The sequence below is a fragment of the Pocillopora verrucosa genome, chromosome 14 (assembly GCF_036669915.1).
Source record: "Pocillopora verrucosa isolate sample1 chromosome 14, ASM3666991v2, whole genome shotgun sequence".
In the NCBI taxonomy this organism is placed as follows: Eukaryota; Metazoa; Cnidaria; class Anthozoa; order Scleractinia; family Pocilloporidae; genus Pocillopora; species Pocillopora verrucosa.
Window position 1 is genome coordinate 13,364,188 of NC_089325.1, and position 23,449 is coordinate 13,387,636.

Genomic DNA, 23,449 nt, shown 5'->3' on the forward strand with positions numbered 1-23,449 from the left:
CCTCTTTGATTAGACTATCCCTCTTTAATTTTCATCCAATAGTGTTTATACTCGATACTAAACGAGAGGAAACTGCCGTTTCCAGTAGAAGCTTTATCAGAATCTTTATTCAGTCCTGGATATGGATCAGGAAAAGCAATATTTTGCTTCACCCGTCTGTTGACTTCCACGAACATCATAACCAAGTAATGAAAATGATTACTCGAGTACTGGATAAGCTTAAAGGAAAGTTTCCTTTGAAAAAGAGCTCAGCTAATGAAAATGCTGAGATTATTTCATCCTGACATATTCTAACGCGACCACTTTTCAGTGGCAATCAATCGCTTCTCCGTCCTCTTCAGCCTAGATTTTTATTTCAAATCTATTCAGTTTCATAAATGCCTTAGGATACTACCCTCTGGCGAAAGCTGTTTCATCGAAAAATTCTAGCCTGAGCTCGACCATACGATGGAAAGGCAACGAAGAATATCGAACAATAGTGCTGTTGTCTTAAAAAAATTGAACCATACCAAAAGGCAAATATATGGTGGAGCTTTCCTTTTCACAAACCAGTCACTAAGCTCGTATCATCTTTATTTGCATTATTAATAGTATTCTTTAGTTCACAGAGTCGGTTGGGACGGTTACTTTCAGCTACGTTCAGTTACTTTCTTAGTTACTAATAATGACCTTGAGACTGTCTAAACAAACATTTATTGTCATATATAAATGATAGGAATCTATCTGCATTGGATCTTCTGAATATCATGTAGTTTACAAGGTTATGTTTACAGCAAGTTTTGTTTCAATAGATAAATCCAGCTTTGCATGGACCACCAATGTCTTACCTAATGCGCCTCCAGGTCGACATGGTCGCCCATCGCTTCCAACTTGTAGATGTCCTCAAAGTAGCCCTTGTCTGTCCCATCTGGCCCATTATCGTCACAGTTATGATTCGCATTCTCATCTAAAATCTCATTTTCTTTGTCATCGTCGCAGTCCTTAGCGAGAATGTCATCATTTTCTTGGTGGTCTTCGATATTGTTATTGTTATTCATGACACAGAGCCTAACGGGTCGCCCATTCAATGGACAAAGGGGTCTGCAGTGACCAGCCATAAGTTCCCCACAACTGTTGCGAACATTACGAAACGCACTTAGCTGTCAGGAGCGACAAAAAAGATTAATTTTGCCTTTCCTTTAAACGTCTCTATGCTGGGCGGTTAATTAACAAGGTATCAAAAAATTCGTCATAACTTTATTTCGGTAGCAAACCCTATTGTGATAGCGGATACATTTTAGCAAGCTCATTGCATTGCCTTTATATCTGGCTGTAGACTGTCAAGTTCTTTTGTAGATTGGGTCCGTATCTGTTTCTTTTGCTCATTAGTTTGGTTGATCAAAACGTTTTACACCGGAATGTTTTGTTTACTCTGAGTAAAACAACTGACCCAAGCCCCGCGGCTCCATTTTTGTTTGAATGCTCATGCCAAGGCATTATTACTAGACCAAAGAACTTCCTGCCAATGAAATGGCATTAGATTGGATCACTATGAAAAACATCTTTAGAATGCTTTATTGAGCATTATCACCTGCTATTTTTTCACGACGTCCGTTCAGTGTCATGATAAATGAAATAAAAGCTCAGATAGAAAGCAATAAACTGACCTGTTTCTCGGATATTTTCATGATACTTTCTGATATTATCCATGTGACATTCTCACTCATTGGAGGAGTCGTGAGCGAGCCTTGATATGTCCAGTATGATGTCATATCTATCGGGAAGATAACCAGTGTGAAATCTGGTTGTAATGATCATTTTGGTATTCTAGAAATCGCTGATTGTAAAATCGATCAAAACAATCCTATTCAGTCACAACATTATGCCATCCCATAAAGTACATTGTGGAACGGGTTTAACTGTGTTTTTCCACTTTCAGTTAGAAGTAGAGATAATCTCTTGCCATAAATAACCAGCGACCTTTCGAGTTGCCCTTTTTTAGGTTGTTTCCGGTACACCTAATGACTCCAATTAAAACTAGCAGCAAACTTTGAAAAAGTAATATATGAATCATTTTAATGTATAGTTTATAGTAAAAATGAAATCAGTGAAGGATTAAAACTCTGATTTCTCATGAAGCTGCTAAGTATGACTCAGTTGACATAAAGATTTCATTTTGAAACTTGAGCAAACCTTTTATAAAGCAAGTTGGATCGATGGTAGATTTCACCTCCAATGAAAAGCAGCCCTGTAAATACAACAATATCGATGTGTGAGTTGTTAACAGGCAGAACAATGGACGATGAAACGATTCTTTGGCGAAGAACGCCAAGATGGGAGACCGAATGGTCCTCACTACCATTCCATTAAAAATCGAATACAAATCATGTTACCTTATTTTCCTCTCTAGAGAGCAATTTTATAACTGGCAGTAAGCCCTCATTGTCATCATCTGACACCTGCCATGGAATAATACCACATAGGGTTAACTCAGATCACTTCGTGCATCCTATATTTGCGCTTATAGCAAAGGATCAAGTCGTGTTTGTGATATTGATTGATTAAGGTTTTTGATAATGACAGACAAACTGAAAGGTGGACTTACACACAAAAGAACGGTAAGGTGATAGAACACAATTAGCATTAATTAGCATACGTACGAAACGGGAGACAGAGGAACAATGTGCACCCTCAACCAGAAGCTGATTGCAAGTTGGCGCAAGGTCTTTTGTCTCAAGCAGACTTGGATCGCACCTCAAATCTAACACTCGTCTCAACAAATCATAACCTTACCTGGTACAGAAGTCCTATGATACATAAGCCATTTTCTCCTCCCATAGCTTCACCAATATTTTTGTACAGCTTTTTGTTCCAATGGATGAGCTGAACCTGTTCACAATAGAGTGCCACGAAAGAGATGTTGTTAGTCCTGCCAGGTGGTAGACAAAGAAAAAACTGCGTCTCCCGGGAATAAATGAAGCTCAGACCTTCGGATTTCCTCGCACCGATGCTCTTTCACCGAGCCACAGTTTAGAAGAAAGAAAATATGGCGACTGGTGTAATTCTTATAAGTCTGCAAAACTATGACTTATCCTACCACCAAAACAAAAAGGGTCGGAGGCAAATAGTCAAATGAGGAGACAGCGGAGTCCGGTAGATATAGATACCTCTTAAAATCAAGTGCAAGTCCACAGAGAAAAAAAAAACGGCAGACGAAATGGAAAGCGAGGTAAATTTAAAAAACCCTTTCTCAGAATAATCAACACTAAGTAGAGATGCATCCTCTTTAATAGTGAAGTGTATTACCTCCAATGGATAATTTTGATCATTGATTGCGTGTTCCGATCCGGAGTTGTTGTCATGACCCCAGCGGAAGCGTATGATAGCCAATTGGTATGTGTCTGTCAATGGGCCTCCTGTTATAACTAAAGAAAGAGGGAAAAATGCTTCAACTTCCTCAAAACGTTACAGTAGCATAGCTGCTGCAAAATTAGTCACAACACTCGTATGGTACACCTTCAAAGTCTGACTGTGGTGGGAGAAGCTTTGGTATAGCGCGCATAGTTTGTGGCTGGGTCTTTTCCACCGGAAAAAAAAATTTATCATCTCGATAAAACTTTTTAAAGCAGGCTCACTGACTCTCGAGAAACTTTTACGAGAGAAAAATGAAGCAGACGAAGTATCCTAATATATGGAATAACGCAGCGGTTTTTCAATATTCAAGTTGTGGCTTTCCATCCAACAAATTTCTTCGTCAAGATCTAACGGCTCGGTTGGCTTTGTAAAGGAAAAAAAAATTTTTGATACAAGAGGAAAAAAAGTTAAGATGTTAACTTTCCTAACATACAACATTCAAGGTTGGAATCCAGACAATGTTAACACTGCCCCTCGAACTGTACCATTTACCTTTGCTTTAAGCTGCATAATTGTTTTGACTATTATTGATATCAGGGTGTTCTAACACAGTGGCAAATATAATGTTGATAATATGTAAAGGGCGGCCATCATGTGCCATGGTGGGGTAATACTGAGGAAACTCATTTCCGATTTGATATTGAATGCTATTGGTGCGAATCACACAGGGAGACGTCTTCAATAGCTTCATATTTTTCTTAGATTGCCAGATTGAAGTAAATTTATCTCTTTTCAATAACACCCTCGTAAGTTTTTCAATTTGAACTTGTAAAGAAGTCGGCATAAAAAACATTATTTCACACTTCAATTTTCTCATTTCCGAAAGATAGCAATTTTTAGGTTTTGAAACAGAGGCAGGCGTTGATTAGAGCAAAAGCAATTTTCAGGAGGAATTAAACGAACCAGAATTGCTTTATTTTTTCACAATATTTCATGAGAGGAGTTCTCGAATTTTCTCAGTGGAAACCGAGGTTACTTACGTGGTTCCTTGCTGTTATGTTTCCAATGTCAAAGCTGTTCAAAGGAAACTAGATCCTACGCATGCGCCCGTCAGATCACAATTAATCAACTCAATTAAGAGGGAGAGAGTTATTTATATTTTAAACGAACTTGATTTTTTGATTCACCGATTTAAAACTATATTTCAGTAAATTTTCTGAACTTCTTAACTAAGAAATAAGTCTAACCACTGACGCGTAGTAATAGCAATACAATCCTGGTCGTTTATGATTCAAAGAAACTTATTCAGTCCTATATATATATATATAAAATGTACCATAAGAAAAATTAAATTAAATGATAATGCATAAATAATTTTACTTATAATCAACACCATGCATACGGAATATATATCGGATTTGTTCTAGTTCTTCATTAAATCTAATATGTATTACTTCTCGAAGAATTACAGTGTTCTACTCAAAGCACTTTCATTCCTCTCGGAAAATGAGGGGGCAAGTTTTCAAGTGAACGGCTCAATTTGACATTACTGATGTTGAAGCTGTGTGATTGCCACAATAAGTTTATTCATTACTACAGGATAGAATAGACTTGGACTGACCTCGGGAAACATAACTTCTTGCAGGTCGCGTAAAAGAAATACAAAAATTATAGTGTCAAAATGAAAATAATAACGGCTATAAATAAACACTTAGATTTAGTTCAGTTCTCGTATATACATATGTAGATATATGTTTTATGCACTCCTCTGAGAACATGCAATTACGCAAATTAGTCGCAAACGGCGAATGTAATTCAATGTTTTCAATATGCCATAACAATATTTCAATATTAATCCTGTCGGCTGGTGTTCTTCTAATTTGGAGTAAGTTTTATATTTGCATATCAGCTCAAGGCTACGATAAGATGGATTTAAAATTTACCTGAATCATTTCTTGATAATGTGATTTGCAAATGTCGTCCATCATTAGTAATGGTGCTGTTCTTCATGGGCAAGTAATTGAACTTAATCGCTTCCACGATGGTGTCTCCTTTCGCTGCTTCGGTGTCGATGTTAATCGGAGACTGCAAATTACCTTCGGCGACTTTGTAGCGATCCTGCCAAGTGTGAGGACCTGAAATAGCGCATTATTCCTTATGGATTAATATTTGATTGTTTAGGCCACAGACCGAAGTTAGGTGTCTTCCTTTACGAATTTATGTTCATACATATGCAAATTGAAAAAGAGAAAGATTTTAAAGGTGTTTTGGAAAAATATTTTCCTGCTGAGTAAAAATATAAGAGTCGCAGGAAAACATGATTTAGAAAGCGTAATGAGGGCTCTCCCGATGTGGAAGAAAACATCTGATGTCGCCATTAATAGTTTCCTCGTCAACTCTATAAATTTTCGAGAGCATGTATTTTTTTAACGACACGCGTTCAATTCGAAATAGCATTCTGTTATCGAACATAAATGCTATAGCTCTATTTTTTTTAGTATGTGATATAAACTAGCGGTGTTTCTTAGTTGAAGTGTGTTCAAACCAGCTTTGAATAGTGTTATATTGATAAAATACAGCGACACCCCTTACTGAGAGCTTCGACTGGACTTTCAACCGCATATTTAACTTCGGTGTAAAACCATAACAAAACCCAACTAAAACCTTCTTCGATTTAGCAAAGGATGTGATGAACGAAAATCGATTTCGAGATGTTCTAGCGTTTCAAAGTTACATCTTAACATCCTATTTGCCCCTTTGTTTGTTTTGAAATTAGTTTGGACGTAAAAGAATGTAAAGACTTTCTTCTTTCCAAAATTGATTCTTCAAGAAAGGAACTTCAGATGTAACTTTCAGCTTTAAATGGACGAAAATAGATTTAGCGATGACTAGGGGAGATACCCAAGAAATTCATGCTCACAACAGAAGTGATACGATTTTGATTCGGAAGGAAATATCGGTCAGTTCCCCTTGGATTAACAGTGAATTCACGAAAGCAGGTCGTGTTTAATCGCTAGCTTATGATACATGGATAAAATTCTTAACAATACATAAAAATTCAAAGAAAAATCGACGGTTACAAGCCAGGTTTAATTATTTTGAATTACTTACCGAATTCATTATCAGTGTAACTCCAAGAGGATGTATGAGACATTTTTTATCGTTATACTTTAGAATGTACCCCGTTGAAGCTTCATTTAAAAAGAAAGAGCGAACCTTTTTCTCTTACGCGATTCAAATTGCGTTTTTCCGGTCGTATGACTGCTACAACTGCTCTGCGCCGTTCTGAATTAATGATGATCTAAGTTTAGCAGTACGGTTGAAAATATTCTCGTGAGATGTGACCAATCTGTCCAATAGCCAACGCACTTTGCTTCTGAATTCTTGTAAACAATACTCAAGAGGGCATTATGAATTTAACATAGTTTGTGTCCAGTGGTTTTCCAAATGGTCAGATGAGTACCAAAGTTATTATCCTTACAAATGCAAATAGGCTTAACGAATGTAGAGAAATGTCCGTGTAGCGAGAGGAAACAAAACAATCGCGCCGACACATATTTCTATTGCTCAATCTTATCAAAATAAAAGCTTTCAGCTGACAAATGGAATACATCAAGTGGAATATTTATGAGAACAGTCCACTTGAGGCACTTCAATAGGAGCACTTCAACGGCTTTTAAAAGTGTGATTGTGAACTGCAACGCCAGACAGAATAGTAATTATCACGGTTTTATCTTCTATTTGTCGCGTATAAGTAAAAAACCGCATGCACCAGGCATCAGGAATCTAAGAGCGAGTGAATACGCTCGGCTAACAATTAATGGTTTCTCTTAAGTAGAAAAAAGAAATAAATTACAATATCTATCTTCAAATATGATTTAGGCGGCGTAGGCGAGTTAACCGATTTTGACAAAATTGCCTGAATGATAATGAACAATGTTTTTTTCGTTATTAAAATCTACCTTTGAAATTGCGATGTAAAAGTAAGCCTGGTAAAGCTTCTGTCAAAAAAACTAAAAATTCCATTGCGAATTAGATAAATTCTCTTAATTGAACCGATGGAAAAAAAGCTAAATGGAATTTAAAATTAAAATGTAGTTTTTACCATTAGACTGTTTCATGGAGTAAGTATGCTTCTATTTTACCAATTTCTGAACTGTGGATATACATCAAAAGCTAGGTACAATTGATTAAAATCACTCTGCGGTTGAATTCATAGCAGAGTTGGAAAGGGGAGGAGAATGGGCGGAGGACTTCTTGATGTAAAACGCCTCACCTAGTAAGGTGTCACTCTCAACAATACGGGGAAAAAGTAATTATTTTTGACGGGTTTTCAGCTACGCACTTTCCGCTCACTTGTGGCGCACTCTCGTTTACATTTTTGCGCATATCAATATTATAAATATTTATAAATAAATAGATTGATATTGTATAAATAAATATTATATTTGCACTCGTTCGCCAAAATAACTACTATTCTTTTATATGTTTTCTGAATAGCTAAGCTTTGGTTAGGTTCATTTTTAAAAGCTTCAATTTTTTATTCGCGTTCAAACTTCTGCTTGTTCAACATTGCTCAGCCCCCAGTATCCAACGTTTCTCATTGTTTATTTTCGACTCGTACAACATTTCATAAGTGTCTCTTCCTTTTCATATTCTACTCCCTTTGTTTTCATGGCTTTGACCGCAGGTCTGACAAAAAAGTCAGGGTACAATTATTTCTTTCAACGCATTATGCTTTTAGTTTGAGAAAACACTGACTTTTTTGTGTTAATTTGGACAAAAACGAGCGTTTCTTTGAAAACGGGTGAGACTGCAGTTTTGAGTATTTCCTGCCTTGTAAGGTGCCTTTGCTGCTGTTTTTAGTTTAATATCGTCTGCATGAACGCGATAACAAAATAAAAGAGAAGTAACCAAAAAAAGGTAAACATGCTGTCTACAAAAAGAAAGCTTTCTATACTTTAACAAGGACGAAGTTTATTGCCTCATATTTTATAACACATATGTTCAAGACAAGCCCTCCTTATATATCAGTCAGTTGCGGGCAGCACCTGGATTATTGCCTCCTTGGATTATCAATCAAAACTGCTCTTAAACGTTAACCTGAGGCCTTGGTACGTTCTTGATGTAATCTGACGGATTCCCCATATTTCCACGTGGTTTATAACGTGCAACAGAAAACCACTTATCAGCACTGGTAGCTGTTGCCATCCCCAACTCTGTGGTCTCCTTCCAGACAACTTGGGTAAAGTGCAAAATCACGCCTCCTTTGCTCTCTCCCGTGTTGTAATCAAAATTCGATTCTTCTGCGTACCAGTCAGCGACCATTTCACGGCACTGTACACAGTCTTTTGTCTTTGGTCCTTGGCACTGAGTCGGCATAGCCGATGGGTCACCCGGCTGAAAATAAGCCAGATTTTCGCCTTGACCTTTGTTGTTAATACTGTCATAGTCATGTTCCATGTAATCTGCAGATAGTTTCAAAGGCCGATCAATAACAATGCGACAATAAGTAAAATATAGAGAACTCATTTTTCTAAGTGAACACTTCTTAACCGTAGTGAAATTAGAGGCTTTAAAAAATTCATGCCAGCTCTCAGTTGGCTGTTAGCTTAGTTGGTAGAGCACTGCACCGGTATCGCAAGGGACATGGGTTAAGCCCTGTACAGAAGGAAATCTTTTTTCAGGCTTTAGTTTCACTGCTGTATAAGCAGTGCTCGTTACTGCCAAGATCACTCTTATTCATTTATCAATATACAGTTTAAATTGTATATTTACAATCATATAAGGTTTTCATACTGATAAAAATGATAAAGATCACAATAATAACAATGGTAAAAAAGAAGATGATAATAGTAATAATAAATGGAAGAATAATGATTGAAGAGGCAAGAGCCAGCCTCAAAACATGTTTACTCAGGATCCTTTTCATTAACTCTTTTAATACGCACGTGAAGAGAAACACAATTCCTAAGAAACAGAAAAACGACTTTACAAAAATAGACTAATTTATAGGACGGAAAAATAAATACGAAGATACCAAGGGACCAAAATTTACCAAATGTCGAAGAATTATACGAAACACTCATGGGAAAAAAAAGGTTAACATCGAAAGCAAAATTATACACACTGCCCAAAGGGGCGTGAAACTTGATAAATAAAAAAAGCGGCGTAATTAAAATAAAGTGTGAAACTAATGGTGCAGAAATGATACGTTGAAAAACGAAAAGAATGATGCATAATATATATATATATATTTATGTTATTTGCCGGCTGGGAGGTCCTTATGGTGAAAAATTGAGACCGAGGTCTTGAAAATACTGCCCGAGGCCGTAGGCCGAGGGCAGCGTTTTCAAGACTGAGGTCACAGTTTTTCACCATACGGACCAACCCTTAGCCGGTAAATAACATATTTATTGTTTTTAAACTTGAAGAAATTCTTTCCGAAAGAACTCGAATGATTTAGGGCTGTAAATACGGCAAGATCTTCCATAAACTGAACAATTTTTGAGCGAGTAAATGGTAGTTAGAATAGAGGTGATGCAAATTAAAGAGAGATGCCTCAGCGAAACATTTTCATTTCCGTAACGATGAAGGTGATTTAAAAGGCTTCCAAACAAACTTTGAAACATTATTTTTACAAGTATCTGTCACAATCTGACACCTGTCAATTAGAGAGCGCGTAAGAAAAAAAAGAGCAAGAAGATTTGAAAAAAAACGGAACTAGTTTGGCAAGGACTGTCACGACAATGTTTTCTTTAAAAACAGTCAATGATCTAACGGAAAGTATTATTCACTCTGATTGACGATTCATTCATGTCCGAAGATTTACCTCTGTTCATTAAGGAAACGGCGAGGAAAGTAGTTGTGAGTAAATTCAATTTTTATATTTTGAAGTTGTGAGAGTTTGCTCGTTTGTTTGCTACAATGGCGTGTGTAAATCTGGTCTTTCCTTCACAAAAACTAAATTCGAACGGCACACTCCAACGAGACACAAGGGAATTTAATGCGGCCTTTTCTCAAAAAATTCCTTCAGTTTCTCTTGTGCAATTTACGGTACAAATGTCCAAATTGAACGGAATTGGAAAGACTCACCGGGAGCGTATATTTGTCGTACAACTTAAATTAAAACTTCGCACACTCTTTCACTACGAAAAAATTGCTCGAGAAAATTCAGATATTAAACGAAGGAAAGTTCCATCGTTCAGTTTAACTGTAACCAAATACCTCACGTTTTAACTTTCTGGGTACTTTTTGTGAACGATTAAAATTAATTGCAGACGGTTTTTAGGCCGCTTGTCAACCAACGTAATGACACCGTTGTTTATACAAATTCATTCTGAAACCAATATTTTTCTGTCAACCAAAGTGATTTGAGAGAGAGAAAAGAGAGGATTCATAAGTTATTTATCGGCTTGAGGTAGTGACCGACATGTTTGTTTAAAAATACTGCCCAGCCGGAAAACGAGATATATTTATGAAAAATGACAACGAAAGTTGGGATGTACTCGGCGACTCACGAAAGCGTTACCGTGGCCCGTGGGCAGAGATAGGAAAATACTGACCGGGTAAAGAACCAATCAGATTGCAGGATTTGTTACCGTGCCCTCTGAAAAAACAATAAATATATATATATATATATATATATATATATATATATATAATAAAGCATAAAATAACTGTAAACTAACGGGGAAGAAAACACAAGACGTATTTGTAAGAAATCAAGAAAATAACACATTCGCCACAACAATTCAAATAACGATAATTATAATATTGACAATAATTATAGTGACAATTATGAAGATAATTATGATGATAATAATGTTATGATGGAGAAAACAATAGCTTTAGTGATAAAGATCATCTTTCTTGCGCAGCTAAAAGTAAAATTGAGTGATCCCTACTTTTAACAGCGAGTTCTTTGGCCCACTCCAGTGCATCTGCAGCCAACTCAGCGCTCCATTTCAGTGGAGGAACACCATGTTTTGCTCGATATTCATTGTGAGCTTTTAAACAGTCTTTTTCAAATCCAGTCATTTCTGATAAAAAAGCGAAAAAAAAAATAGAAACAAAGGAACAAAGCAATTATTACATGTAAAGCTTTATTGTAATAGGTAGGTCTGGATTCTCCTTCACACGTCCTTTTGCTCATCATGTCTGCCCCGTGGTCTTCTAATCGATAAGAAGCTCAATGAGGAGCATGATTATTGAAGAGGGTTGACATGATGAGTTATTCACTGAGCCAGTCAGACTGTTACTAAATTTTTCCCCTGGGCGGTTGGACTATTAGATGGGCAGTCAGTAGGGCGGTCACTCAGTCAGTTAGTCTTTGCGAGGACAGTCTTTGAAACTTTTCGACTGTTTTTCTGTTCGCTAGTCATTTATGTAGTCATTCAGTAGGCAAGTTATTTATTCATGTAGTCGCTTAATCAGACAGAGAGTTAAACATTATTTTGGTCTTTCTGTAAATGATCTTGCTTTTCTGCACGTCTGGTTGGCTGTTTGTTAGATTATAAAATAGTAAACATGGTTTTAAAAGTCTCAACCTGATGTTGCTCCGCCAGCTGGCTGAGAAGTAGTGCCACTGGTCGGTTTTGTTGTGGAAGATGTTGGTGACGATGATGGAGCTGGTGCTTCTGTTGGCCCCACAGCAGGTTTTGAGGTTGGTTGAGGTCCAGGCTGAGGACTAGCTCCTGAATAAAAAAAAAATATGATTTTTCAAGGGCACTTGGATAACGACCCTTGGATACCAGTTGTTGCGAGGAACGAGGCAACCGAAAGGTAAGGTAATCAAACAAAAGAAATAAACAACAAAGTGGAGGACAGAGAAAGTGTATAATCATAAAATAAATGTAAGTACGAAGACAAATACCTCTGAAACAGCCCGAAAGAGCTAGTTGCAGTCAGCTTACCTTTTGGTATTTCGCATATGAAAGGTCTGGGCATTTGAGCATTAAGATCGTTAAATAGCCCTTGACTTCCAGGTGGGTAATCTTTTGACATAACAGCAACATTTCCATCACCAGATGGCTGAGAACGCTGCCATTTTTCAATGGTCATCGGATTTCCATTGACCCATTTCCAATCTCCCTGTTTTTTCAAACCTATGTGCCATTCATTGGCTCCCTGAAGTGTAATATTTTGGATCTTGCTATTGACAAACTGCCACTCAGCCTCTGTTTCCAAGGAAACTAGGTCGCCTCCAGATGCTTTGCAGTTCTTTTGGTTCTCGTCCCAAGACTTCCCCGTTTCAGAAATCATGTAGCAGGTATTACCAAAGCAGGGTTCTTCGCCTTTGAAACACATGCAGATAGAAATTATTCGTTTTTTAATATATTCCCTGCATATAGTATTTAACGCTTTTAAACCATATTTCATCATGTAACAAGGAAAACATGATCAAGAATGCATACAGATTAACATTGTATATGGGCCTATTTAATCAATGACACAGAAACGGAATCCCTATTTTCATGACGTTTTGGCCGTGGTGTATGACATGACTAATAGCATAGACGTCAAAATTACAAGCTCGATCGTGAAACTGGCCCATAACATGTCATGTCTTTCTGTCAATGAGCTTGCTCTTCCGCCTGCTATTTGTAAGATTATAGGGAAACAAACACAATTTTAGTAGTATCAACCCTGTTTTGCTCCTTTGGCCGATATGGTGGTAGGGCCACTGGTTGGTCCTGCTGTGGAACTTGATGAGGATGTTAAAGATGGTGATGGAGATGTTGCTGCTGTTGGCCCAGTTGTTGGTTTTGAGGGTAGTTGTGATACAGGTCCAGGACCAGCTTTCGCATCAGGAAAATAGAGATAAAATAGAAACGGTAACACTACTTAAAAAAAAAAAGGCTGGACTCTGCGCCTTCTACACATAGATATAAAAAGATTCGTTTATAATACATATGTCGCTTTTCTTAGATATTTGAAAAAAGCATGCTATTTAACATCGCATTGGGCCTACTTGATCAATGACACAGACATAGAAGCCCTATTTTGAAATGGCCACTAATCAATGTTCAGTCCTACTAACAAAGAAACAACGACGTGACAGAAAACATTAAACAAACAAAGAAACAAGTTAACAAACCATGTAACGCAAATTGATGAGCAACGGTAAAAACATCAGCAGCGGCAGAAGCGATTACGACAAAGAAAGTCCTAGCTACAACAAAATAGCTTCCACTAGAAACACAGAATTTCCAAGTACCGGCGTAAACATTGCATGCTTTCCTTCAAAAAGTTTCGTTCCGTAGAGAAAAAGAAAGCTTGCATTCTCACTATAGGCATTTGAGAAGACAATATCAAAACGAAAGGGAACAAACCAAAATAAAAATTGAGACGAAACGACATTAACAAAAGAGGTTCTGATTAAAAGGAGACAACAGAAACAACAAAACAAAAACAAAAACAAAAAAAATACGAAAACTAGTAGCTCATGCAGTGTTACCAAAGTTTCATGCGTGGTTACGGGTAACTGACCCATGCAAAAACAAAAATGCATTTTACCGACAGCTTTCCCGCAGCCTTTCGAGGCAGCAAGTTTAGTTACAGCGTTTACGAGACCAATGATATTATTGAGGACATCTTTTGCTTCTGGACATGGTGGACGAACCTGTACTGATCCTGAGGAAATTAGTACAAAATTAACAAAAAAAAAAGAAAACTAAAAGAAAGAAAGAAAGACCGAGAAGAAAAAGCTAGTAGATAACGCTGGTAGATTCTGCTTTGACGATGAAAAATGAACCACGTGGTTGGGGCGATGCTCCGATGACATGTTACAAAAGAGACAACGATAATGATTTTAGTAAAGAGCATGGTGAAGACTTCAATGGCGGTGATGAAGAAGATGATAGTGTGAAAGGCGAACTCCCTTTTAACAACATACATGCATAACGATAAATTATTCCTTTTTTTCCAACTACTACCACAGCTAAGACATGCCATCCTTTTAAATCAGTCCCTGAAAAATGGGCGAAGATGACAATAATGATGATGATGATGATGATGCTTGTGGCAGCAATAACGATGATGGTAGTGTTACTGATGACGACGATGGTATGGTGGTTGTGAAAGTGTTGATGGTCACGGACTTGCTTTTTTCTCTATAATATATCACCGCGAGGAATGACCATCGTCCCACACAATGACCACTTCCCGCGGAATGACCACTTCACACGCAATGACCACTTTACACGCAATGACCACTTCACACGCAATGACCACTTCCCACGGAATGACCACTTCACATGCAATGATCACTTCCCACGTAATAATTACGTGGGAAGAAAAGGGCCAAACGATTATAGTGTCGGACTCCAGGTCGAGTGATCCGTATTTGGGATTTTGAGGCCCGGTCATTGTGCTATGCTCTGTGGAAGTATGATATGTGAGCTGATAGAGAGGCCTGAAGAAATGCATGGAAGGTGATCTGCATTGAAGTAACAATACTTTTATGCGTTTCATGCTGCAGTACTGGAAAATGTCGTTGGTATTGTGATTTATGACAGTGATGAAGAAGAGACGACTACGATTCTGGTGCTTTTAAAAAAAACAACAGTCACTCTAATACTCACTTTGTGACAAAGGCTTGTTTGTAAGTTCTTTCTTATTGAATTTTCTTCCTCGTGCGGTAATGGACAATGCATAAATAAGTGACTACTTTTTATCGCAGATGGGCGATCATTACTTAACCCTTAAATTCCTGAAAGTGACTAGCACCTCATTTCTCCTGATAATTGCTGTGGTCACACTATAGACTTTTGCCCTACAGAAACGAGACTTAATGACAGTTGACCCACGGGAAACTTAAATTTGCCGGTGTGACCGATTTTTAATTTGGGACATTACCTCGGGGAAATTTTAGCTTATGGTGCGGGGATACTGTTGTCGGCAAGGGAAATGGCTCTTCGCCCTCGTTGTAGACGCCGGTCATTGAAAGTTGTAGAAAAATAACTCTTGATTGCTGCGCTCGTTAAAAAAAATAATAATAATAATAACAAAAAATGTTTAAATGATTTGACAGGAAAAAAAAATGATATTTTACTATTGAAAATCGCTTCGATTCCCCATAGTAAAAGTCTGTAGGGAGACCAAAGCTTAAAAAGCCTTTAATTTTTCAACGAATTTACCTTTCGTTACCACTGATAGGGAATGTATGAAGTATAGAGGCTATAGATGCTGATGTTAGGGTGTAAAGGATTCATTAGATACCACCTACCCTCAGAAGACTGCGTTTGAAGTACTTTGTAATCATCCTCTTTTCGGGGAGGCGGAGGAGACTGGAATGACATTGTCCCAGAGGTAGATACATGTGTTATCAAGCCTTAAGAAAATTATTAAATAATCAAGCAAAAGAGATGATGATAAGTTATCAATTATTTTATGTGCTTTCAATGAGTCCGTTAAGCTAAGTAATTCAGCTTTCTAGGCTGTATTTAACAAATGTTCGTTCAACTTTAAATCTCCCACCCGGAAAAAAAAAGATCAAAACAAAGCAAAAACAATTCCCAATTATACTGATAATAAAAGGGAAATGCAGAATTTAATGCGGAAAGATAGGGAGGGCACATCGTTTTTACTACTGTAGAATCTTTGGCAAAAGTTTCACTTACCAGTATCAGCCCCCTTCTTTTTATTGAAACACCATAAGGACGCGTTTGGACTGTACCACTGTAAGCCAGGTTCATCCATAAACATATCATCATAGCAACATCCAGCGTTTAAGCATTTGTCAGGGGTTATAAATGGACTTTTAAAATCCCCACATTGTTCTCTCTCAAAAGACTTTTGCTGACACTGAGGATCTGGAATGACATGAGTCAAATTGCTGATATGTTTTGATGTTGTGGAAAATCATCATTTTCATCATGATCTTCATCATTTATTGTGTGATTTGTAGCATTATTAGAAGTTTTTCCAATGCCTGATGTTTTGTTTCTTTTTCGGTCGGTTTTATTCATTAGAATTTTCTTCCAATGCTTGTTGTTTCGTTTGTTTTTCGGTTGGTTTGTTTACCGTTGCTTTTGCTTTTTCCCACAGGGTGCAAGTCATTTTCTCAGCATCTTTGCTCATCACAGCTATGTAATCATATAATTTACAGTATTCCCACCAAAGTAACCGCAACATTATGAATCAAGTAGAAATTCGAATTCTTGGGATGGTATCCCCGTCATTTTCGTCGGAGATTCTAAATCCACTTTATGGAATGAAGTAGATAGAATGGCAGTTCTCATTTAAAAGTAATTTCTTTGAGGAAGATATACCGAATGTTCTGTATGTAGGCGCAAGAATTTGTATTATTATTATTATTATTTGTTGTTGTTGTTGTTGTTTCATAGTTTCTTGTTAGGTGTTTAGTTTCTCGTCTTCATAAGTGACCTTTTTCAGTTACCAGTTTTGTACTTGTTATATTTATTTGCATATCGTTTATATTCTGTTCGCGCGTAATTTTGTTATTTTCAGTTACCGTGTTCAACAATGTGTCATGTCAAGTTTGTTAAATTTTCGATGAAAGGAAGTTTGTTCTAGTAAAGTTTGAATACGAGATATATTAGCGTTTGCGGCTATACTGTACAATAAATGGTAGAGAATCCGCTCCATTCATGCATGAATTTGTACATGTATACGGGATTTTACTGTGACACTATTGATAACAGGCTGCATACATAGTCCAAATGCCATCTTACCAGGCTGTTTTGGCAGTCCAATGTTTTTAGTTGAACTGAAGTCGTTTAGCTTGAATTGTAGCCGCGGACGCAATAAATAATGAGCCACGACGTACGTTCCATCGCCTGGTTTGATTCTGATACCACAACCAAGGTGAGTCTCTCGAGCGTCAACTACGGACTTAAAGTGGCTTACAATGCCCTTCCCTAGGCCTGTGAATAAATACGTACGTGTTTATGACGACACATAAACTAAGAAATTATTGTGATAATATTCAATATGCCACTGTATTGTGAATGCGCATGTTACAAATCTCCAGTTATAGTTCTGCCTTATGCAAACAATTTTGGGAACCACTCACTATTTGTTGCTGTGGGGAGGGGATGGGGAATTTTGGGGCTCACGTGGTTTTCAGGGGAAAGGGAAGGAGGGCCAATAATACAGAATCTTAGGGAGAATTTAGGTAAATTTTCGTGGCTCGGGTCCTTCAAACCCTTCTCTGGTGAAAGGTTATGACTGATCCCTCGGTGAACGGAGGCTACCATACTTCAGAATAAATAAATCAGTTTATAGATTTTTAGACCGGCGCCATGAACCTGTCTTTATATTAATTAACCAAAGATTGTGTTTTCTTTTAGCCTTCTTAAAATCCAAATGCTAACCTGTGTTATAATCGTAACCACGTTTTAGCTCACTATACCAGCTTCTCACTGCACTGGGAATTGCTCCTAGTCTAGTCCCCATTCCTTCCCAGCCCCATCTCTTCCAGGAAATGCTTTCGACATAATTTTTTGTCGGCGTTGATCTTTGGACGGCATCATGGTTGGCATTAGAGTCTGCCCAGGATTGCGCCGATTTGGCTAAATTCGGATCGCATTTGAGTGGGGGAGAGTTGTGCAGTGAACGGTAGTAATTGTGCTGGATTAGACAAAGCCTCTGACATTGTGGACCACATTCTGTAATTTCACCAAGAAATAGATGACTAATTGGAACAGAAAAATCGCAAGGAAACCTTAAAGAAGCGACATTTTTTAATCAGGATTTAAAAAGCTGCTTACTCAATCCTGCACCACAGTTTCCAACATTTTTCCATTCTTGAGCTGGAAAAGAAGCAAGGTGTACAAGAGTGTGATGGGAAATATAGAAGCCTTCTATCGGGTGAACATTCTACTTTGGTTGAAAACCTCAGTTACAACTTTCAGGTGGTAAATAACAAAGGATAACACATGCAAGCAAAGATAGAAATGAAATGTTACCTTATTTAAATAAACAACAATAGAAGGACATAACAATAAATGTGCAGAGAAGTTTCATATTTCAAAGAGACAAGGTCGCCTATCAGAAACTTAGAGGCAGAAACGGGGAATTGAGGAAGAAGTGGTTGTTCCGTGAATGGAACAATATTGGAATTATGAGTTAACTCCTTTGGTGTAATAGTCGAACAAAAGGGATAGAGACATGAAATAAGAATAAGATCTATTTACTTTTTTTGTTTTTATGTCATATGTTATACAACAAAGTTAGAGTTTGCACCTGAAACCATCATAGCACCACACACTATCAGAAAAGCCCTTACTAAGGTTCCCGGCTCCATTCTATAATAAAACAAACAAAAATAATAACCCTATCGTAGGTCATCAATGTATTAGACCTTTAAATTTCCTTGGCTGTTTCCCAGACAAATCATAAACAGAGACCTGCAAATTTCACTCTCGGAAAGCTTTTGACTCTCGGCAGGTCTCCTATTTGTGATACTGGCTTTTAGGAATGTTTATTTTATGAGTTTCAACAGTTTAAATTTTTTTTTCCTTCTTTCAATTTAGTCAAGCCAACAATATATTCGTCTAGAGCTATATGGAACGTAATATTGAAGCACGATCGTCTCAGCACTAAAGAAAGATTCTAGTATTGTATTAGTTTTCTAAGTGTTCGCCGTTACAAAATCAACACAAGAGCTCCCTCTTAGTGGCTCAAATCAAAACCAATATTTGTCGTGGATCGTTTACTTAACATTGAAAAAGGCTGTAGATAATTTTTTATGCGTTTATAAGCACAAGGTTACAGTCTCAAAGTAACTAAGATAAATTACAAGTTCATCGTCTAAAATCACCGAAGGTCATTAAAAAAAAACACGCCACCTAAGTTAGCAATAATCACAAATGATCCGAGATAAGTATAAAGGCTTTTTTTGTCACCTGTTCACCGACTCCCCAAGGCTAATTGATAATTCGTTGTTTTGTCTTCCTCTCAGAGTGATAAAATATTGTTATTCTAGACGATTTAGGGCGATAAATTCGACACACCTTATTGATCGCTGTACGTGTACCTGCTCAGCAACCCGTACGTTTATCAATTTGGAATGATTGAAAAATACGAGCACCAGACTTCATTTTTGTCAAAGAAGGCCCTCTTGCGTTAAATAATTAGACATAGGAGCAACATTCTATCAGTATTCCTTTTTTGTTTTGTTTCCTTTTCTTTTGAATTAAACCATTCGTTCTATTTCTTATGGAGACACTTCCATTATTTGTACATTTCAGTCCCACTTTGTTTATCTGGTCGCATCCTAACCGGTGGATTGTCGTCGGAAAGGTTATTAATAATGATAATAGGACCGAGTGGAGTCCAATTCGGTCTGTAATCTTACGAGTGATCAACAAAATCGGACGACCACGAAGCGGGAGTCCGATTTGTCAACCACGAGTATGATTACAGACAGAATTAGACGACACAAAGTCCTATTGCCAATTAATCAAAATTGTTACAATTTTCAAAAACAACAAATACATTAAGGACAAATACGCGCAGTATAGACAATCTATAAGTTAAAAATTCCTCAACTTTGGAAACTCCACGACTTTTTTCAGGATAAGTGGTTGTTGCTATGGTTACTGTGATCAATTCTGTGATTGGGGGATTTGACTGAAATGACTAAGTATAATTGGCGGCTTCAACTTTCCGATTACAGGTGTACGATTATAGCCAACTGTCAACTGTCCAACACGGTTCAATGACAACTCTAGAGAATGATTAGTGAATAATGAAGCAGTTACTACACCAATCGCATTTGAGGAAATTGTAATGGTTATGATTACATCAGAAATCAAGCTTCAGTTCACATAACTGCAGTTGTAGAGCAAGAATTAACTTAAGCGAGAAGTCAGATTTAAATCGTAACCTAATAAAAAAGCAAGCGGTCAAGGAGCAATTGATTAGCTCTGCATCTGATTTTTTTGAAGAGTTTGCGCAAGTTTTCCAGTTCAATCACAGGGCGAAACGAAATAAATCGTTGCAATTCCGGATCATCATTCGAGATTTCGCAGCCGCTATTATTTTACCATTATCCGGAAGTTGATCTGGACTCGGTTAAAAAACGTTGACAGCACATGGTTTTAACTTTAAAAATGATTCAGGGTTTTTAATGTTCTATTTTGCTCTTGTTCGGTAATTAATGCTCTAAACGACACAACATATGAGCCAGAAACACCCGACCCGTTGGCTTCCTTTCTTGCTATAATTCTGTAGATGGGCACTCTACTGTTATTATTTTTCACTTTTATTGATAAAATAACGTTCTAAATTGGCTATCTGATTTACGAATCATCACACACTATAAAGTTGAACTGCTGATCAACACAGTGAGAGAAAAAGAAATACTTCCTTGGCCGTTAAGTACATTTTTGTTTCTTCTTCGTGATCAATAATTAGGGTCTTAATAATCATTCCGACTACGGGAGAGCGAGAGGGGTTGGTCAAATTGGTGTTTTACCAGCTTTAGATTATTGCTTTTTCTTGTCGAGGGGATTTTGATAAGGCCTCACGATTTCCTTTGCTACACCCTTAACACTTTTTTTTCTGAAAATGAAAGAAAGAGTGAAAGGAAATAGGAACTATTCTCGTACATATTTCATCATTATGACTCATCTGTTTTCGACTTACAAAATCATTTTTGTTGTGTTTTTATTACTAAAATTTTTCTTCTTACTGTCTCTTAAAACACCAAGTACGTCCCTCGCGATTGTAAAACTTAACTGACGGCTCACTCATAATCATATCGTCGTAGTAACATTCAAAGGGGCAATTTCCTGGATTGACGAATGGTGCCGTCAGATCCAGTCTGCACAATTCACGGTCACCGGAACGTATAGTTCAGCCGGGTTCTGTAAGATAAAATAATGATGGATAATCAACGCACAAGGACACCGTCCTTTCTAGCCTCTGTCAATTAAATACGCCTCTGAAAATATATGTCAGAGAATATGGCCTCTCCATCGGTTTTATTTAATGATGATCGTTGGTAAACAAGAGCCAACCACATGGAAAGCTTGCATGAAATGACCATCATCTTTAGAAACAAAATGAAGAAAACAAAAATACAAAGCAGTGTTAAATATCCTATACAGAGGACCTCAGCGACACTGATACAGCGAAGCGCAGAGACATTCCAATCACCTGGTGATCTCCTGGATTCTACATTATCTGGAGCTATTTTTCCTTTTGCCATGCTCGTGTGAGAGGGCGGAGCATAACCTGCAGTGACGTAAGTACCATCGTTTGGCTTGGTCTCTCCTGCCCACACCACCGCTTGAAAATGTCCAATGACGCCAGTTCCAATGACGCCAGTACCTCGGCCTGTGTGGTAATTGTAACCGTTCTTGATCTCTGAATACCAGCTTCTCACTGCATTAGGGATAGCTCCTTCCGTTCTGTCCATCCCTTCCCAACCCCATCCTTTCCAAGAAATGCTTTCAGTAAATCTGTTTGTCGATTCGGAATGGTGCATATAACCTTTAGCGGCTTGTTGATCTGTCCATTTCTGGGCAGATTTCGCCAGCTCGGGGTCACGCTCCATTGGTGGAGAGCCATGTAGGCCTCGGTAGTAATTGTGGATGTTAAGGCAAAGGAGCTGAGAATGTGGACCACAAGCTGTTAAAGGATTAATGATAATTTTTAAATATTTTAAGAATAGTAAAACTAAACAGATGAAGGACTGAAGGTTTATGGTTGGTTTATGCAATTTTTCCAAGAATCATACTTACTCAGCCCATCTCCGCAAGACAGCCCTTCGCCAGCGTCTGAGAAACAACAGAGATGTCCAATTATTTTCCATAGTAAGAAAGAGAAATAGTTAATTCAGACGTTTTTCGTTGGGAGGTCACATCACACCCTCACGACCCTATACGTGACTTGCAAGTCTTTTCTGGCGTGAATCGAAAAGGAGTAGTGCATCCCCTCAAGGGTTGTTCAAGTGTTTAAAAATATCATAGACTTACATCAAGATTATCTAAGGTTTTGGTTATGCTCTCCTAAAAGATGACAGCTCGCGGTTGCCCTTTTTTACTCCGTTCTTTTTAATAATCTCGAGGGAAAGAGGATTCCGAACAAAACAAAAATCTGAAGGCCTCGCATATTAAGATGCAAAATAACTGAAATACTTGTTGATGCTGAGGTTGGACTCCCAGTCGAAACCCCAGTTGTTGGAGTAGGGCTTTCGGTTGATGGAACTACCACTGACCTTTATAAATGCAGATGAATGAACGATCAAAGGCGAGATACTGCGACAATCCATTAGAAGAAATAAAAATTTGTTCGATGAGTTGATTTTACAATAGCTTGTAATTGTACCATTTCTGATAGAAAAAGCTAAAACTCGCGTATTTTATAACCAACGAAAAACGCTCAACCTACCTGAGAGTAATAAGGAGAGAAGCAAATTGACTCAAAAACTTTGGTTCCGTAGAGAAAAATAAAGCTTGCATTCTCACTATACGTATCTTAGAAGACAATATTAAAACGAAAGGAACAACTAAAAACAAAAACAAAAATTGGGACTATGTGACAGCAACATAAGAGGTTCTGATTAACTGGAGGGAAAAAAAACACCAAAACTGGTGGCTCATGCCGGTGTCATCAAAGTTTCCATGCGTACCTGAGTGCAACTGACGCATGCAAAACAAAACGCATTTTGCCAAAAGCTTTCTCGCAGCCTTTCAAGGCAGCAACTTTATTCACAGCGTTTACGAGACCAATGATATTATTGAGGACATCTTTTGCTTCTGGACATGATGGACGAATTTGTACTGATCCTGAGGAAATTAGTACAACATTAACAAAGAAGAACAAGAAAAAAGAAATAAAGAAAAAAAAGAAGAAAAAGCTAGTAGATAACACTGGTAGATTCTGTTTTGTTTATGAAAATGCAGCACATTGCAGTCAGTTCGTCTCCCTATCAAGTTATTAGGGACCTAAAGATCCGAGGACGGCGGATGTCTACTACGGCTGTCATGACCGAGGGGGGACTGGGAAGAGTTTGGCGTCGCAAGGCGCGAAAAATCCTTAGGAGACCAAGTCGAAGGCGCGGACGGCATTGTTTACATATTTTCGATTTCTATTATAAAGTACTTCAGTCATGGCTTCCTTTAGAGAGATTCGTAGCACT

The 23,449-nt window shown here is 37.7% G+C and overlaps 2 protein-coding genes and 1 pseudogene across 3 annotated transcripts; all 3 read right to left on the reverse strand.

Moving 5' to 3' along the window:
* Window positions 1-433: 433 nt before the first annotated feature.
* On the reverse strand, window positions 434-6,787 carry LOC131768520 (carbonic anhydrase 1-like). The gene is made up of 8 exons (XM_059084243.2): window positions 6,445-6,787; window positions 5,277-5,468; window positions 3,286-3,404; window positions 2,773-2,868; window positions 2,373-2,438; window positions 2,173-2,227; window positions 1,647-1,753; window positions 434-1,139 (listed from the first exon to the last, which is right to left on the reverse strand). Exons 1-8 carry the CDS (start codon window positions 6,485-6,487, stop codon window positions 828-830), a joined length of 990 nt encoding a protein of 329 aa, XP_058940226.1. The 5' UTR covers window positions 6,488-6,787; the 3' UTR covers window positions 434-827.
* Window positions 6,788-8,348: 1,561 nt separating this feature from the next.
* On the reverse strand, window positions 8,349-19,318 carry LOC131768501 (uncharacterized). 2 transcript variants are annotated; one of them, XM_059084227.2, is made up of 13 exons: window positions 19,206-19,318; window positions 18,544-18,605; window positions 18,069-18,110; window positions 17,673-17,966; window positions 17,031-17,222; window positions 15,957-16,148; window positions 15,563-15,667; window positions 13,852-13,968; window positions 12,981-13,133; window positions 12,249-12,629; window positions 11,883-12,029; window positions 11,241-11,375; window positions 8,349-8,801 (listed from the first exon to the last, which is right to left on the reverse strand). In XM_059084227.2, exons 2-13 carry the CDS (start codon window positions 18,602-18,604, stop codon window positions 8,425-8,427), a joined length of 2,196 nt encoding a protein of 731 aa, XP_058940210.2. In that variant the 5' UTR covers window position 18,605; window positions 19,206-19,318; the 3' UTR covers window positions 8,349-8,424. The 2 variants fall into 2 exon arrangements, with proteins under 2 accessions (XP_058940210.2, XP_058940211.2); XM_059084228.2 differs by lacking the exons at window positions 12,981-13,133; window positions 13,852-13,968.
* A 1,673-nt stretch (window positions 19,319-20,991) lies between these two features.
* LOC131768490 (uncharacterized) lies at window positions 20,992-23,378 on the reverse strand (annotated as a pseudogene).
* Window positions 23,379-23,449: the final 71 nt, after the last annotated feature.

Excerpts from the sequence above, each read along its gene's own strand:
- LOC131768520 (XM_059084243.2), bottom strand. The coding sequence starts at position 6,487 with ATGTCTCATACATCCTCTTGGAGTTACACTGATAATGAATTCG. Across the intron at positions 2,869-3,285 it reads ATCAAAATTATCCATTGGAG|GTTCAGCTCATCCATTGGAA; the intron begins GTAATACACTTC and ends TATTGTGAACAG. Across the intron at positions 2,228-2,372 it reads TCTCTAGAGAGGAAAATAAG|GGCTGCTTTTCATTGGAGGT; the intron begins GTAACATGATTT and ends TTGTATTTACAG.
- LOC131768501 (XM_059084227.2), bottom strand. The coding sequence starts at position 18,604 with ATGGAGCCGGGAACCTTAGTAAGGGCTTTTCTGATAGTGTGTGGTGCT. Across the intron at positions 17,223-17,672 it reads TGGTTACGATTATAACACAG|GCCTAGGGAAGGGCATTGTA; the intron begins GTTAGCATTTGG and ends ATTTATTCACAG. Across the intron at positions 11,376-11,882 it reads AGCTGGCGGAGCAACATCAG|AAATGACTGGATTTGAAAAA; the intron begins GTTGAGACTTTT and ends CTTTTTTATCAG.